The following is a 17,771-nucleotide window of genomic DNA, read 5'->3' on the forward strand; positions in this document are numbered from 1 at the left end:
CGACACCATCGATAATCTCTTTTCGAGTCAAACCCTTTTCGGTTATTACGCCGTCTATTTCGACGTTGCAACAGGGCACGTATACGCGATACTCAATCGCAAAGAGGTCGCAGCGCGTGATTTCGTTCGCTTGGGTCCTGCTTGAGACGACAACTCGTAGTTTGTCTGGCCCCATCCGTGTAATCTCGGTAACTGCAGAAAACTTCTGAGTAAGTTCCTTCGAGATACGAATGACATTGAGAGGTTTAGATTTTCGTCTAAAGTATACAATGAATGGGCCTTTGGAGCCTTCATGGTATTCTTTTGGACGAAAATCCTGTTTTTCGTCAATGTCCTCATCTTCGGAACTTCCAACTTCATATACAGAAGTTCCTTCCTCAACTTCTGCTTCATCTTCCTGCTCTTCAGGAGGAGGATCGGTATCGGAAATATTCAATGGCGTCGATAGGGGATCCTTCTCGCCCTCAGCCATATAAAAAAAATCGGTCAACTGTTCGATATGAACAGAATATAATGATTCAAAATAAATAAATGAGTGAAAAAAAAATATTTTTTTATAAGGTTATGATTTATTTTATGTCAAATAAAATGCTAAAATGAAAAAAAAGTTCCAATAAAAATTCAACGGTATATAAGAAATAATGATCACCCCTAATGCCAACGTTTGCCGATTTGGTTAACACAAAGTTGAACAATGGTGTATATCGTGCACAGAAGGAAGAAGGAATGATAGGGAAACAAAAGAAAAATAAATTTCTACTTGCCGCGGCTGTGTGGCGTGTGTGATGAATGTGTCTGATTTGGATCCTCAGCGCGCACCACTTTAAATTTCGCTACACTCGCAAGCGCAACCGATGAAAAAGCACACTATTATTCGATGTGAAAAAAACACCTTTGTTGGATCGATTAATAACTTGTCCGATCTGCTTGCGAGTTGTCGAACCAATCGGAACCAATCCCTTCCGATTTGACAAGGTTTGAAATCTCTTCCGACTGGCAGTGACGAAAGTTTCGCACCGTTTTCACAACAAACTCATCGATCTACAAATGGTCGATTTTCATCCTGATATGCGGAATGAGCGTTTCGATCGTTGTTATCTTCTGCGTGGTATTTATGTGGATTTCCTACAATGCTGCTGATGGAAACACCATAACAGAGTGGATATCGAAGATGACATGAGGTGTGCTTTTCGACAACGCTCTCAAGAACTAGTTTTTGGCGGAAATCGTTCAGGCGCAGTTCAGGTGCCATACCTTCTTTATATACTTTTTTTTTGTAATCAGATACAAGTACAAAATCAAATTTGTTGCGAATATAACATGAAAACCATCTGTATTTCATTATTTTACTGAGCATACAGACTTTCTTACAAAATACTGATAGAGGGGATGCACTGGGATTAATTTTCCTAAAGGGGGGAATGGAGCAAAAATGGTTGAAAACCACTGCACTAACGAGTTTGAAACGAAAATTATGGCCCCTAATTGAGAGTCGCCACCAGACGTCGACCCTGTACCACTGTCATCGCGTATATTGATGAATTTAGGCGGCGGTGGCATTGGCTGCCGAAATGTGGCCGTACGAATCTTGTGTAATAGTGAAAGTAAACAACCACATTGAATTTTATTGGTGTGGTTACATTGCTTCACCCTTGTTTCGTTCGAATTCGCCAGCCTCTAACGAACAAAACTTTCCAGTATTCTTTCTACGCTGAAAAAGTTAGATAATCATTATTTTACATTAGGGGCCGTCCACATATCACGTGTACAGAAAAAGCATGATTTTAGACACCCCCTCCCGCTCCGTGGACAAGTATGGACATTTCTTATACCCCTCCCCCTGTTGACCACGTGGACATTCCTCCGGTTTTTAGGAAAAAAACAAGAAATCTTGCGTAACTTTTGAAAAGGTCCTATGTAACAAATGTAAACAAATCGAGTTAATGGATGCACGCTATTAGTTTTCAATTATTGAATGTATTAAAAAAACAATCGTTCACGTATCTATCTTCTTCATCATTTTATCGCCGATACAAAAAGTATCCAATGTACAGATTCGGATTTTAAGCGCCCGGTTGTTACTTCGGACGCTTCCTTCCTCCGACGCCCGAAACGTCCGAAGTAACAAAGCAGTCAAAACAATACGAAGTCGTACTTCGGTCGTTTCGAGTTTTTGTTTCTTACATGTGTTGTTACCGATTTCAGTGCAATTCAACGAGTGATAAAAATAATCTGCCTTTAGAATAAAATGCTGTTTTTTGGATTGTGGTTTAGTAGTTAGTTTCAAATCCTTATCGTGCAACGTAATATGTCCAATGTGCAAATGCGGGTAGTCAAAACGTCCAATGTAACATTTTTCGCTCCTAGTCTTCAACTTTAATCTCAAATCACGGAACAACAGTTACGATTGGTTTTTCAGAGTTATTCTTGACTGCTAGTGGTGAAAGTAGCGATAAAGATCGAAAGCTTTTAAGACAATTCGCGGAATAATGTTTGGGTCTTCAACTTCGTTTTTCTCGAGTTGACGAAAATGTTACATTGGACCTTTTCAAAAGTTACGCGAGAAATGCTATTTTTTTCGCTTAAATTTCATTTTAGGTTTGTTTCTATTTTCTATTCCATATGTTTATTGATAAAAATTATAAACTTACCAATGGTAACAATTTGTCTTGAAATCTTCGATTTTTTTCAACATTGTCCGGGAGCTCATTATTTTTCCGAATTCCATTCACGTTATCCCATATCCATTTTAAAATATCGATTGCGAGCTTATTCTCGAGTATTTTTATTGAAGCTGGCTGGTTGTTTGAGTTTTCAAAAAATCAAACAATGAAATCAAGCACTTTGTTTGAAAACAGAATTTTCTCGTCTAAACATCAATGACTTTCGCTTTTACAGGTTGGGTAGTGCCTGATGGCTACACTGGAGAAAAACTTTTGTAAATGCAGCTACCAAATCTTTAGTAGTCGAAACATTTGTAAAATGTATACATTTTTTGTAAATATTACCAAAACTTTGTAAAACTGATGTCAGATGCAATATACATCCCTACCAATGATTCGTACATTTTACTTCATAGCATGTGTAACCTGGAGTATTTTAATTTCTAACAACTGTGTGTGTGCGTAACCGCCATTTCTCTAATGGAAGCGAAGCGATTTGGAGGTAAACATTCGGTTATTATGATTCATTTTACCTAAATATTTTCCTTTTTCAGCCTAAAATCGTAGAATCCATACAAAAGTTTCATGCAGCCGTAAGCGTTTAGATAAACTAAACATTAGAGCCAAAAACGGCGGATGTCGCCGTATGCAATTGATTGATGATCCGATTATTGTTTGATTTTTCCCTTTATTCTATTATCCGCAGATCGCAACCAACAGCAGCAATGGACCGCCTCTCGATCGATTCGTTGTTCCAGGAAACGATGGATATCAGTTGGGCCAATCGTACCGTCAGCAGCGAGGAAACCAACAACAACCGTTTCACACTGAGCAATCAACAGCTAAAAAGCGAGGGGCACGCACTACCATACGCTTGCTGCCTAGTAATGACATTATAGGTTATTATTTATAGTAATTTTATAATTATTGAGTAGATTGTGAATATTTGAAATATTTTTAGTATTTAATAGGTAATTCCAGTACAGAAAGAGGAACCAACCAATAATGATAATATATAATTGAATCAATATGATAATTACAATAATTAATATTTTATTGTGGTATTTATGGAATTGAATGGAGTAGTTATCAATAATTAAAGTATTCTGAGAAATATTCAAAATACTCTCTGATTTCAACTAGAGAAGGATGCTGGTAAATTAACCCTCTAACGCTCACGACTTTTTATGATGATTTGGATGGCAAAATAGCTTGTGTATGAAAAATGCTTCAATAACAACATCGTAGCCGTAAAACTAAAACTAAAGAGTGAGCGCTCATTTTTACTTAATGTTGTAAATCAATAGTTTTACAGTTAGTACTTCAAATTACAATTTTACAATATTTCGCAATTTAGTGAGAGTTGGAACCTCCGAGGGAACCTTGAAGAAATGATGCTCTACACACACCATGGGCGTTAGAAGGTTAAACCTTGAAATAATTTTGTTTATCAAGATTCGTTTTCGGTAAACCAACGAAATATAAGAATAATGCACTGTTAAAAATATGGTAGGTTGGATATGGTTGACTAAAGAATATTTGAGTACACTTTAATCTGCCATTCTATGCATGGTTATCCCAGCGTGCACAAGGTTTGTGTAGAACATGGGACAACCATCGGTAGAACGGCAGTAATCTTGGGTACAATTTATTAATGAATAAACAATTTTTAAATATGTACTACCGAAATTATTACACAAGTCTTAGTGTAGCAATTACCGAATATTCTATAAAGTTTATATTCCCAGGGTTATTTTTTTCAATTTGTGTAAATTCAATTAAATCCGAGTTTTAATATTTGATTATCAACTATTTTTTTTATTTCTTTCGATCTCTTTTTATTAACCTCAAGTCGTGAACCTTTCGTATTTATTATATATTTAGAATAGTCAAACTTCAAATCATACAAACAACTGCGTTCAAGCTAGTGTCATAACATTGTTTATAAATGTTGGAGATTGGATATGTGTTTTGTACAAATCTATATCAATCCGACCATCATTTACAATGTTAGTAAGTTGAATTTTGTTCGCTACATTGCCACATCGTTCAAACCAGTTAGCATACACAAAAATTCCTGTTGGCACAATGCCACTGGGTGGTTTTATTGGAGCGCAGTGCAGCGTGTAGTTCTTCGATCTACCGATGATGTATTCAAATCCTACCACATTACCATACACGACTCGTGTTCTTCCATGTGCCCTATATTTAAACTCACACCAATCTCCAATATGAATTTCATCATGCGTTCCTCCAGACTGGGCTAAAATAGGATCAACTCTCCTATCATTAATCCTAACAAAACGGTATAGGCGATCTGAACTAACGGTATCCTTAACATTGTTAAACAACCAAACGACAGTTGACTTTTTCACAAAAACTTCTTTTCCATCTGAATTCTGCATTTTGAAGTACAGTCGTGATGATTTAATTGATACTGAAATTCGAAGCGTGTTATAGTTTATGCTAAATACCCAAACTTGTATTATGTCCATACATACCATTTTCCTTGATGAGATGTTTAATTTCAATGTTGTTAGCGCTTTCTCCTAGCATAAGCCGCAATTCATCTTCAACATCCAAAGGTACATACATCTCGGCATGCATGCTGGAATCACCGTTTGAAGCCACAGTTATATCCAAATGATCCAAATCGAGATCCAAATAGTTGTGCTCATCATCCAAGTCAACATCTGCATCAGCATATGTATTGACTTCATCATCATTCCGTTCTTCGTTCGTGATGGGTGTTTCAAAAGGAATTTCAGACCTTATTTCAGGAAATAATGCTGAGATCGAGGCTGAGATAGGATGCACAGCCTGAAGACCCAGGTGCAACATTTCATTTTCAGCGTCAACTTGGGCATTCAGAACAGTTTGTTCGATTTCCTCTAGGCCCGGAAGTTGAAATGTCTGGCAGGTTTTGGAACTCTTCTTCGAATTGACTCCATAACATTGCAGTATATTTTCTGCATAGTTCATAAAGTCTACTCTATGAACTCTATGCAATAAGTCCAGCATTGAAAATTAACAATTGTTGAACACAAAGTAGTCAATGATCTCAAATGGCGAAAAAATTCTTCACAATCTTGACTGCCGAATAATGTTGGCTAAAAGTATTCATCCATTGATTTTTCTCTGAAGAAATTGATGAGTTTGATCAATTCATGGAAATTCATTTCAATGCACGCGTAGATATTTGCCGCTATCATAAAGCAGCTCCTGTTTTTCCTACAACAAGTCTTCCAGATACGGAGAGCCATTACAGCAAACGCCATCCTATAAATACGACATAGAGGACTGAGCGATGAGTCTATGAAAGCTTCATTCACATATCGCATTATTTTAAGATACATCACAGTTCCACTACCTCCAGGAATATTTGTTAGAACCCATTCCTCAATTTTTGGGTTTAGTAATAGAAGAATAATTCATTTTGTCATTCGACAAAATGTCTCCAACATTCAATTTATGTATTGTGCGTGGCATATTCTGAACAACGATCCTTAGGTGTGCTTTAGATGCGATGAAATTTCCTGAAAAAAGTTTATACAAAAATTTGTCGACATGGTATTGATAGAAATGCTCGTAGAAATGTTATGAAGACAACTAATGTCAATAAATTAATAATTTTTAAATATATTCTTACCTATTCTTATACCACTTCCTGAGTTGAACAAATTGTTTCGCATCTTGCCCATGATATGCACAGTGTCTTGAATGCAGTGGTGACCGTAATCATTCTCAAATGGAGTATTGAACCAATGGATCCAGTCTGCTGGTACATTCGTTAGTTGCACATTTTTGTACATTCCACAGAATTGTTTTTGAGAACATGTATATCGTGAATCGCCATCTGAAGAGCTTCCTGGAACTAATATACCAACAGAATTTAGTTTCTCTATTACGAATATGCGTCGTTTGGTTACTGGTGCTGCAGTAAACTTATTATCACATCCCACAACCATCAAACAGAAAGGTGGGGCACCTTTTTTTAAGGGTCTAGCTATAGTGACTACGGCGTTGATGGTCAGTGTGGAGGAGTTCAATTCTTTTTTCATCTGTGAAACACTTTCAAGGTCTCTCTGTAATAATACAGGCATTCCTGTCTCATCATCTTTCGGCAGAAGAGTTCCAATTATATTTCCAGAAGCAGGATCGATTTGTAATTTAGAAACTAGCCTCGTTGCATCCTCGGATAGCCAAACAACAGGTGGAGAATCCGTGAGTTCCAAAAATTTCTTCAGCTGCTCAACTCGCAATTTCCCTTCTTTAACTCGATCAATAGTTTTGTGTAGATGTTTTTGTGCAGTTCTCAACGAAATTAACGGCAATGTTGATTTAAGCGTATTATAAGCCTTCGGTCCTGCTAAAATATACATGTAGGTGCAATACGTCTTAAACTCATCTGCAAATTTGATCCTTTTCCCGCTGACATTGAAGAGATTTACGAGCTCCAGAAGGAGTTTAGATTTCATACTAGGTGAAGCCGTATTAGAAGTCGTTTCAATATCCAGGATACATGGTGTAGAATTAGACGACCGTCCCGAACTCGAATCGGTTTGGAGTTGTTCAGCTATATTAACGATTCGTTGAGTGCACTCATAATAGCTTGTGATTAATGGCTGATTAGAATCGATTTCACGAACGAGCATCCAATTCCGATTTTCTGATCGAGACCGACTTGCGACTTTTAACTAAAACGAAGTAAAAATAACACAATTCTTTAGCATCAGTAGAACGTTGAATCAGCAACACGTAACGCAAACACGGACAAAATGTTGGGAATGAACTGTGAATATACATTAGTGTCATGTGAATAAATAAAACTTAAAACCAACCATTTAGCAAGCTATTTATTAATAAAAAAGAAGGGTGAAACGGAAAACATTGAGCATTCTAGGGTTTCAAGGAACTCTAACCAACCTGTGAGTCAACAACGACAGCTTTGCTAGCATCCAGAATCTCGATAGTGACTGCTTCGTTTCCTGGTTCGATTTCCTCGGCTAGATACTCCTCCAAAACGCCTTCGCCGGGAACGTCTGACTCCAAGAGGTCCTAGTGAGATGCACTGCTTTCAGTTACTGTTGTCTGCTGCTCCTGATTTCTTACATTTTCCTTCTTGGTTCGAGTAAATGCTGTCCGGATGTCCTTGTTCATGACCGGAGGAGTATACTTTGGATGTGACTTGGTGTAGTGTTTGAAGAAATTAGATAGTGTTGGGTGGAACACGCCAGGTCGTGCTTCGGTCAAGGCAACATTGCACGGCAATTTACAGCTGACGCAAACGACTTTTGCTACTGGAGGCTCTGCTTCATTTTTGGACACAATTACTTGAACATCTCCGGGTTTCACCTGACCTGGCACCGATTTTGTGTTCAAGAAATTTGCGACGAGAACTGCAATCCGGTTCTGATACACGCTAGCGTTAAAATCGGCTTCACCTTCCATCGAGCCGAGCATCGAGCTTCCCGCAGAAGTAGTGGGCGTATGCTTTCGCTTCTTCATGGTTTTCTGGTTCGGTGTTATATCCACCGAACGATGGGAACCAACGCGACTGTTTAAATCCGCATTCAAAAACGGGATGGTTAATTCTCGGATGCGTTTTACCATGTAGCCAAGGAAAATCTTCGGACCTACATCCAACGGGAGACTTCCGATGGCATGCTCATCCAGATTTCCCAGAATTATGAGCCGATCGAATTTTCTTTCCTCCAAGGCTTTCCTTAGTTCAACCGGCACAGCTTCAATATGATGCGCTATTGTTTTCCACAACGCCTCCCGGTGAACGGTGTCCTCATCCTTCGTGAATAAGTCCTGAATTATTGTATTTATGTATTAGGAAATTGAAACAATCATTTTATTATAATATCAATTATTAACTTACCATGTTCAATGGCTTTCCGATTCGGACCAATTATTTCAACAACAAACAACGATAGTAAATGTTTTTGACAAGATTTCGACCCACTTTTCAAGAATCGTTTCAAAACAAAAAAATAACCTCGAAAAAATCACCTAACATGGTTTTTGACATTAAACACGCTCACAGACTCCAACTCAATGTAAATATTTTTTACCCTTCGTATTAACCCTAAATAAGTGTGTAAATTTTGCAATATTTTGTGTAATTATCTGTTCATTTTGTTGGTAATGAAGGTAATTTAAATAATTTTGTCAATATTGACAATAATTTAAATACTATGAATGGTAATTACACTATTTTGCGTATTTTTGTTAGTAGTTTCAAAATTGAAATATAATGAACGAATATTTGTCAATAATCATGGTATTTTAGATGTTTTTTTGTGTAATGAAATTATATTTTCGAATCGCTGCTTGGTATTGAATCAGGAGGGCGCGCCCCTCGCTAAAAAGACTACCAGCACCGATTCGGACAACATCGACTCAGATGAGAAGCAGCAGCAACAGCGCAGATTGTCCTGTGTTATTCCAATAATGTACTGTCTGCCGCAAAAACTCCACTAGCAGATGAACGATATGCTACGGCGAAAGTTCCACAATTTCAAACACAGCTTCACGACAACATTAATTCTACAGCAGTACTTGGGAGCCCAATAATCCTTCCATCGAAGGATCGGAGCAATATGTGTCCTATTTGCTACACAATTTCCTCCACAAATCACAACTTCACGGAGCTCAACAACAGAAAATTCACGTCTGAGAATGATGGGGAGAGTCAGTTTGCGTGGTCAATTTGCTCCAAGGCGCTTCGTTGCTGGTACATGCTGCTTCCACTCGAACTTGGAGCGTCATATTAAGCAGTAACATCTTTAATTCTGATCGTATTGTCAGCGCGGAGGCAATCATTAGAAGCGCGGTTGAAGCATTCGATCGGCAATCAAGCAATCCGCCAAAGGGAGGAAGTAGACAAAGGTAAAGATCCATTGGTGAAGGCGGTCAATAGTGGCAATAATGAAGACGATTTGGTGCCGGTTTCGAAACCGGTCGACAGCGCTATGAACCTTGGCTATTTTAGATAAATTTCGTAGTTAGATATGTGAAAGATGTTCGGAATATTATCAATAACAAGGGTTTTTTTCCGGTAGATTTGATGTTCCGCTGTCACAAGATTAAAACGACGAGCAGGTGCTGCTATGCAGCTTCCATTGGGATTTCCAGTAAAAACAGGTAAACGCTCAATTATTTTTAAAATATTTGGCACTGTGTTACGCAATTCATTCTATTTTTTAGAAATAACGCTGTTGAACGTTGTTGTCATATTTGGCAACTTATTCGAATAAGATACACCCATGACCAGCGTGAGCTCCATCAAAGAAAGCGAGGAGCGTACGAGAAGCATTATCGCGGGTTACTGTTTCGATGTCCCGTTCGAGTACGTACGACGTGGTGCCGATTTCCGACGTCAAATAATCTTCGAAGATGAGAACGAGTTGATGCAATTTGCGATCCAGCAAAATTTCGCAAGTGTTCGAAAAAGTACACTTTTAAGTACCGTGATACCCAACTCGCTCGCTAAAAGCCTGCTCGAAAAGCTTTTGAATATTTTATAAAAATAAGAATAGAATAAGAATATTAATAAGAATAAAAATATTGGAAATAAAAATTATATTACTCAATTATATTGAACCAATGGAGGGCCAACAAATCAGCCATTACTGAAGCCAAAATTGAGCCAACACTGGACTTACAAACCATAGTTTTGTTTGACATTTGTGTCTACCATTTTTTTTTTCGTAGGATGTACCAATGATTAGTAGGGTAGAAAATGACTAGCGAATTGGTAATATTTACCAAAAAAATGGTCATATATACTCAATTTTCCTCTCAGTGTATAATGAACCTAGTAAAAACAAAACATCTGCAATATCATCGTGATCGATGATTCCGTTGACCTACAACCATTAATTGTTAAATCATGCTAAATATTGTCCTGAAAAATTTGTGCCGATTCTAAGGAAAAAAACCTAAAGCATATTTTTGTAGACATACATCTTTTCGATCATAGATACACCGTTTTTTTCCTGAATATTTCAGCATCCTTCATGCAACTTGAGAATTCCATCTTCTCAGAACTTATGCTATGAAGTAAGTTGAAGTTCTTACAAGAATCTTAGCAGTTAATAATCTGAAGATGCAATATCTGGTGTGTAAGGCGGGTGGAGTTTTAGAAGTGCCCTAGAAGCGTTCTGGATCGTTGATTTTCATACGTTCAGCTGCTAGCAGTACTTGTTGGAATCCATCGAAACTAGTTGCTTGGTAGAAGCTCATGATACAGATTTTCGTTCAGTCCTACCAGAACCAGCCATAACTTTCTTCAAGCGAAAACCTGCTTCGGGATTCCATTCACTTGCTAAGATTTTTTTTAACTCAACATTCTTGTAAATGGTTTGCCCTTTACAATTCGCTACAAATATGTATTTTTGTCGCATTTATGAAACGAATCGCAGATTGAAATAAGTCCCTTCAAGTGTTTTTCTGTAAAATAAACCTTTATTCCGGAATCCGGTCGGATTTGAAATCCCCAGCAAACATTAAGTCGTATGAAAAGCTATAATTGGAGGCGATATACATACAACCAAGACACATTTGTATGATATATGATGCAGATAACTAGCATATACACACAAAAGTGGAGGCGATATACGTATATGCCATATTTTGTACGCATATAAAGCCGTATATAACGATATGCGATGCTTTTTGGACTGATTTGCGATTTGATACGACAACGTTACCACTCAATCCATCGATGACATGGAAAATCGTGTTTTTGCATTTTATGCGATTTTAGATATATATGATCGATATTTTGATTGATATTTTATGCGATTGTGATTTGATACGAAATTATATGTGACTTATCATGTGCAAAGTTATACGATTTAATGTTTGCTGGGTCAGCACAATGTTAGCAATGTTAGGATTTGAAATTAGCACTAGAAATTTGAAAAAGATCATTTTTTTTCTTCATATTTCTCTAATTCAGACATTTAAGAGTATACCATAGGAGAGACTTTTCGAAAATCTCATTATTTACCAAGTTATAGCCATTTTAGTGATGCGATATCTTATCTAGTACGGCCACAACAATTAACTCAAACGCGTTGTTCTCGAAACATGTTTTTGTCAAACTGGCTTACACTATATCTCAAGTTCTACTTATCCGATCTATGTTTATATGAATACAATCTGTATGTATCTTTCTATCGCATGAACCTATAAAAAATAATAATTTCGTAACTTTACTATTTTAATTTATTTTAAAAAATTAAGAAACTTAAAAAAAATGTTTTGAACAGCATTTTTTCTCTTCAAATTTCCGCCATTTTATCAAAAAACACGTTTTTGACTTGTCCGAGGTTCATGCGATAGTAGCATCTTTACTGATTCAGAATCTGTTCGATTTGTTTGTTTCAGAGAACCAGAAGTGCTGGAATCTTGTACGCCATGGCATAACTTTTTTTTGAACCCTCTCACTTGATCAGCTTCTAATTATGGATATATTTTTTTCCGTTCAATTTTCGTTTCATTGTTGAAGGATAGATAAACATATAGTGATATAATGGATGGTGAAAACATTCTTTGTTTTGCTTTTTCGGAGCTCGAAGGAACGTCCGAAATTCGGTCTCTATCCCCCTTAATCTGATCGAGTCAGATCCTATCGGATTGTACAAATGTTGCAACCTTGAAATGCAGAATGCAAAAGTTTATTTCGTTCGGATTGCGATATGTCAAATCCTATCGTGTTCCGTAATATGGGTTAATATATAGTCCACGCAGTGTAGCATGTTTGCATGTTGCATTCTCGATGTTTCGTTTCTGTGATTTCGGTGATTTTCGACATCTGTAGCGAATCTACTAATTCATGTGCATGAAAGATTAATCTTTTCTTTTAATCAATCAACAGTAGCAGCATGAACTTTCCAGACAACTCAAAAGAAGCGTATTACAAAAACTAGCAGACATCAATGAAGAACAACATCATTGCAAGAAATAGATCTCCAGAAATACGGCCCGTACACTCATGGAAGAATTTGTTGTTTGTTTCAATGTTCAGAAATCTTGGCAGTTCTCGAAAAAAACCAAACAATTTTGTCATCAAAAGCAAAACCTCAATTCAACCCGCACTTAAGTCGTGATTTTTATTACAGTAGAATCCCGATTATCCGCGGCATAGTGCGGCAAGGCAAGAACGTAATTAAGAAAATTAAGAAAATCGCGGATAACGTAATAAATGACTAAAAATGAGATTCGAACACAAAAAAAATATTTCGGCATGATAACTAAGTTTTATGAATACAGGCATCATTAAACTATCCATCTGTAAAGTCGTACACACCAGGGGTCAATTAATGTAAAAGCCATAACTAAAACAAAATAGCAAAAGCCTATCACTCACTGATCAATTCCGGGAAAGTCCATAGAATTACTATGAAACTCACTTCCGCGGATAAACCGCACCGCGGATCATCCGCTCGTGAATAATCGAGGTTCCACTATACTACAAAAAATCCAACATTCTTTGTGTTATTGGGTGTCTTTATCCTGGCGGGTTCAATGTCCTTCTATTACCGATTGGAATAAATTGGATCCTAGTTCATTAGCGTTACCTTCAGAATATACATTTCAGGAAAGAGGTTCAGTCATATGAAAAAATATGGATGTTTGACCGAGCAGCACTCTCAGGCAGTTCAGTATTTTTATTGATGAATACTGAGTACACAGTGCGGGCGTGAAGTTAAAAAAATCGTGTAAATACAAAACGGATCTCATTCAATTTTGACTACTAACTTGAATGTTTTACTCCCCCCTCACCGTGGACAAGCGTGGACATTTTCGTAACCCCTACCCCCCCTAAAGTTGTTCACGTGGTATGTGGACAGCCCCTTATTCAATTCATAACATATGAAAAATGGCTTGGTATATATTTTATTACTAGGCAAACGATGGGTTGCGTTTCAAATAATGCAGATCCTTCCCGTATCGGCCAAATTAAATCCCTCGCATAATCAATGATATCAACCAACTTAACCCCTTCCCGTATTATTCAATACGTCACATATCAAGTGATTTCACTAGCCTGCTGAGCGTTCTAGCGCCCTATGTTTATACAAGTACTCACGAGTGAGACTCGATGTTGTACGGGAAAGGGTTAATGTGATATTGATTTCATCGCCATTATCCACAGCATTAGCTTCTGAAAAATGTCCAGAAGTTAGTACTCATAACCTATTGACGAATTTACGCGAAGCTAAATCAGGTCATACGACACCTGTATTAGAGCTCAGAACCGCAAAAGTGATGTTTGTATATTATACGCACTTAAAAACAAGATTCGGTCGTGATTATTCATTTTATTTCATTTATATTCACTTCAACCATTAAATGTAGTCAGTATATGGTAAGAAAGTTAGAGTTTTGTATATTTACGATGGTTTCAACACGCGATTTGAAGTCGTAGTCATAGATAATGTTCGAAAATTTTAAGTTTGATAATGCATACAGTTTATGAGTACTATGGATAATGATGATGAAATCGATATCATATTAAGTTGGCTGATATAACTGATTGTCTAGGATTTGCAGTATTTTTAGCGCAACACATGCTACTCATCGTTTACCTTGTTTAAAAAAATCGAGGGGTTGTATCCGAGATTTTTTGGATATTATTCCCGGATGCGTCGAAATTTCATAAATAACTCTTTAGTAAAAAGCTCCGGGGACCCGGAAGTGTTTAATGGCTTGCGTGGTTCTGTAGAATCATTCCGAAAAGCAACGATTCTTTCTTGCCTTTGCGAGAACAACACACTAATTGGTCATATGTCGAAATTTGTTTCTTTATATCAATGCACGCATTGCACTGAGTATTTAACGAGAGGCATCTTCCGTGCATCGCCATTCAACAAGCATCAAACACCCGTCTAATAGATGCACACAGTTGCAGCGATAAAAATGAAATATCGCGAAAATGACCGTTTATGAAAAATCGTTTCTCGACTCTCGGTCAAAACCGCCAACAAAGCTAAGCTAGTTGCCTCAGAACAGAGCCGATGCGCATGAGAGCAAACACGAATGGCAACTAAAAGTATCGAAGGTATGCTATTCACATGTACAGGAAATGAACAAATTCTAAGTTTCGCGCAACGAAAACAAGCAACACACACAGAACCAAACACTAATGACTAGAAGCGCTGTTTCCATTCTAGCGGCTGTATAAGTTGCCCGCTATTGATAGCTCTGGTCGGAAAGCACACAAATGGACAGAACAAATGTATGGGGAAATGGAAATGCTCCCAATTTTCATCAATTCAAACCATATACAGACTATGAAATTTTAATGTATAGGATATAAAACAAATCTTAGAACATTTCCGATTCGATTGGTATGCAAACCATTGAAATCCGTTATCATATTAAGTTGGCTGCAAAAATAGTTATTAACGTTAACTCTATCTCATAAAAACGTGACCTGTTTTCTGATTTGGCACCTTTAATGTAAGACGAAGTCCTACGTCAAAAATTAAAGTTATAACACTTATGCCAAGTCATTCTTCAAAATATATATACCACATGGTATAATGATGATTTTCTAACCTTTTCGGCGTGGAAAGAATACTGGAATGCGGGAAATTTGAAAAAAAATTCGGATTTTCTGAAAAAATTAACGAATTTCATATCAGAAAATCAAAACATCATCATTTCACTCGCTGCATCATCTGGTTGTAAATCTAACGTAAATTCGTCAATATGCATTATCAAACTCAAAATTTTTGAAGATTATCTATGACTTTGGTCCAATCGCGTGTTCGAACCATTGTAAAAATACAAAAATCTTACTTTATAACCATTTACTGATGACATTTAATGGTTCAAATGAACTCAAATAAAATTAATCAAAGTTATCACGACCGAATCTCGCCTTTAAGCGCGTAGAAATACAAACATCATCACTTTTGTGGCTTTGACCTCTAATTTAGATATCACATGAACTGATGCAGCTTTGCGTTAATTCGTCAATATGTTCTCGACAAACTTAACCCTAAAATGCATGATTTTTCCTTTTTAGCACCTATTAAAAGTAAAAAATACTGAGTTTGAATTACCTTTAGATAATATGTTATGATATTATGAATAAAACACTAATGTTCATATACATCATCATGCATTTAAGGGTTAATTCTGCGTCAAAAAAAAATGTAAGGGGTTGTATCTAGGATACGACCGCATTTTCGACGTAGAACTATGCAATTATATTATGCAATCCACTTGTTTATCACTTTGAATATTATTTTAGAATGCACCGAATTTTTTGAAATAACTTTTTAGTTTTTTTTTATTGTTAAAATTTTCATTTGAAATATATTAATATATTACATTTACGATTGAACAGCGCTGCCAACCCGCACCAGATTTTTTTCCACTCCAACTCAGATATCGATCACAAACTATAAACACTTATGCTCCCATATTCCGCTTGAGAATCGAACTTCACAACATGCAACAGTAAAGCTTTCCTACGGGGATTTGAAAGCATACTTCCATGAAATATACGTTGTATCTAAATAAATACAGTGTTACGTCCCTCGGACGGTGCGCACCTATCATCCACAACACATTGGTAGATGGAACAATTGGAGCTGGCGATCGAATGGAAACAATCATCCTATTGCTTAAAACAAAAGTGTGTGATCTATTGAATTGAGTCGTGGAATTAGTATAAAAAGATATTTGCTAGAAGTAAAATTTAAATAATTAGAGGAAGCACTAAACGTAAGCCTAATTGAAATGAAACATCTTGGATTGTAATTTACATATTTACTTTATTAAAGGAAATTTTAACCAATCAAAAATCCCTGTGGTGGTTCAATCTTTCGGAAAACTTTCCTCTAGTTGGCACGTCCAACAATTTAAAATTTCGTTTACCAGAAGAGATGTCGGATCCTGGAGTTCATTCTGCGAGTGGATCAAAACAACCATCAGACAAACAACTGAAATCTCTCGGTACTCGGTCAGAGAAAAAAGCAAATACACCACCTCAAAGCGATGTCGTCGCTAGCTCAACCCCCAAGATGCAGAATCCTATAATTCCGGTGCACGAATCTACACCGGTGGGTCAGAGTAATTGCGGACTCTGTAACAAGCCAGATGATGAACGGATGGTCCAATGTGACGACTGCGACGTGTGGCACCATTTTTCGTGTGTGGACGTTTCCCAGGACATCAAGGATCGTAGTTGGGTTTGCTTGAAATGCGTTAATGCGAAGGCAACCAACGGTGGATCGAAATCCAAAAGGAAGTCCAACGTACAGAAGAGATCTTTCACGATGCTACACAAGAAGGCAGTGCGGGCTATAAATGCGAAGGGTAAGAGAAAACTAACCACTACAATCAATCGAAAAGGACATGTGGATGATACGAAGGCGAAACGCGACGATAATCCGATGGAAGCTGGTGGAAGCCATACAAAACCAGCCGCAATGAATCCAGTGGGCAAAGCAGGTTCCGTTCTGTCAGAAGCGTCGTTCCGGTCAACTAAAGCGCGTTTGGATGTCGAATTGAAACAAATTGAGGCTGAAGAGACATTGATGCAAGAAGAGATGCAGCGTAAGCGAGAATTGGTGCAGAAGAAATTTAAGGTGATGAAGGAGATTGCCGACTTAGAATGTTGCGGTGGATCTGTTGTTGATCATCAGAGTGTTCGTCATAAGGTTCAAGACTGGTTAAAACGTGACGAAACCCGTAATGATGAAAAGTGTGTCACGATCCAGAAGGCCACCTTAGTCGATCCGACAAAAGAAGTGGAAACTGAAAATCTGAGAAAAAGTATATTATTGAACTGTTCCAAGAATAAGAACCCCCAAGAAGAGGAAGCTGTCAGTGAAACGGAATGTGAGAACAGCGAAGATGAGGTTCAAGCAGATGACCATGGTGATTCGGCATATTGTGAACATGAGAGACCGTTAGAGAAACATGTTACCACGTCGATGAGCGGAAATAGTAAACTGTCCGTAACAGAGCAGCATCACTCTCTCCGCAATCAAAAGCGACTAACGAAGGATGAATTAGCAGCCCGTCAGGTTGTCCCTCGCGAGCTGCCCAAGTTTAGCGGTAACCCGGAAGAAT

At 37.5% G+C, this 17,771-nt stretch overlaps 2 protein-coding genes across 2 annotated transcripts; both read right to left on the reverse strand.

Moving 5' to 3' along the window:
• Positions 1-4,305: 4,305 nt before the first annotated feature.
• Positions 4,306-5,774, reverse strand: LOC129779926 (uncharacterized). The gene is made up of 2 exons (XM_055787703.1): positions 5,165-5,774; positions 4,306-5,100 (listed from the first exon to the last, which is right to left on the reverse strand). The coding sequence occupies exons 1-2, from the start codon at positions 5,682-5,684 to the stop codon at positions 4,583-4,585; spliced, it is 1,038 nt and encodes a 345-aa protein (XP_055643678.1). The 5' UTR covers positions 5,685-5,774; the 3' UTR covers positions 4,306-4,582.
• Positions 5,775-5,897: 123 nt separating this feature from the next.
• Positions 5,898-8,813, reverse strand: LOC129779924 (uncharacterized). The gene is made up of 4 exons (XM_055787702.1): positions 8,551-8,813; positions 7,590-8,480; positions 6,313-7,360; positions 5,898-6,199 (listed from the first exon to the last, which is right to left on the reverse strand). Exons 3-4 carry the CDS (start codon positions 7,316-7,318, stop codon positions 6,063-6,065), a joined length of 1,143 nt encoding a protein of 380 aa, XP_055643677.1. The 5' UTR covers positions 7,319-7,360; positions 7,590-8,480; positions 8,551-8,813; the 3' UTR covers positions 5,898-6,062.
• Between the last annotated feature and the right edge of the window lie 8,958 nt (positions 8,814-17,771).

Source organism: Toxorhynchites rutilus, chromosome 3 (assembly GCF_029784135.1).
Source record: "Toxorhynchites rutilus septentrionalis strain SRP chromosome 3, ASM2978413v1, whole genome shotgun sequence".
In the NCBI taxonomy this organism is placed as follows: domain Eukaryota; kingdom Metazoa; phylum Arthropoda; class Insecta; order Diptera; family Culicidae; genus Toxorhynchites; species Toxorhynchites rutilus.

Excerpts from the sequence above, each read along its gene's own strand:
- LOC129779926 (XM_055787703.1), bottom strand. The coding sequence starts at position 5,684 with ATGCTGGACTTATTGCATAGAGTTCATAGAGTAGACTTTATGAACTAT. Across the intron at positions 5,101-5,164 it reads ACATCTCATCAAGGAAAATG|TATCAATTAAATCATCACGA; the intron begins GTATGTATGGAC and ends TTCGAATTTCAG.
- LOC129779924 (XM_055787702.1), bottom strand. The coding sequence starts at position 7,318 with ATGCTCGTTCGTGAAATCGATTCTAATCAGCCATTAATCACAAGCTAT. Across the intron at positions 6,200-6,312 it reads AGGAAGTGGTATAAGAATAG|GAAATTTCATCGCATCTAAA; the intron begins GTAAGAATATAT and ends AACTTTTTTCAG.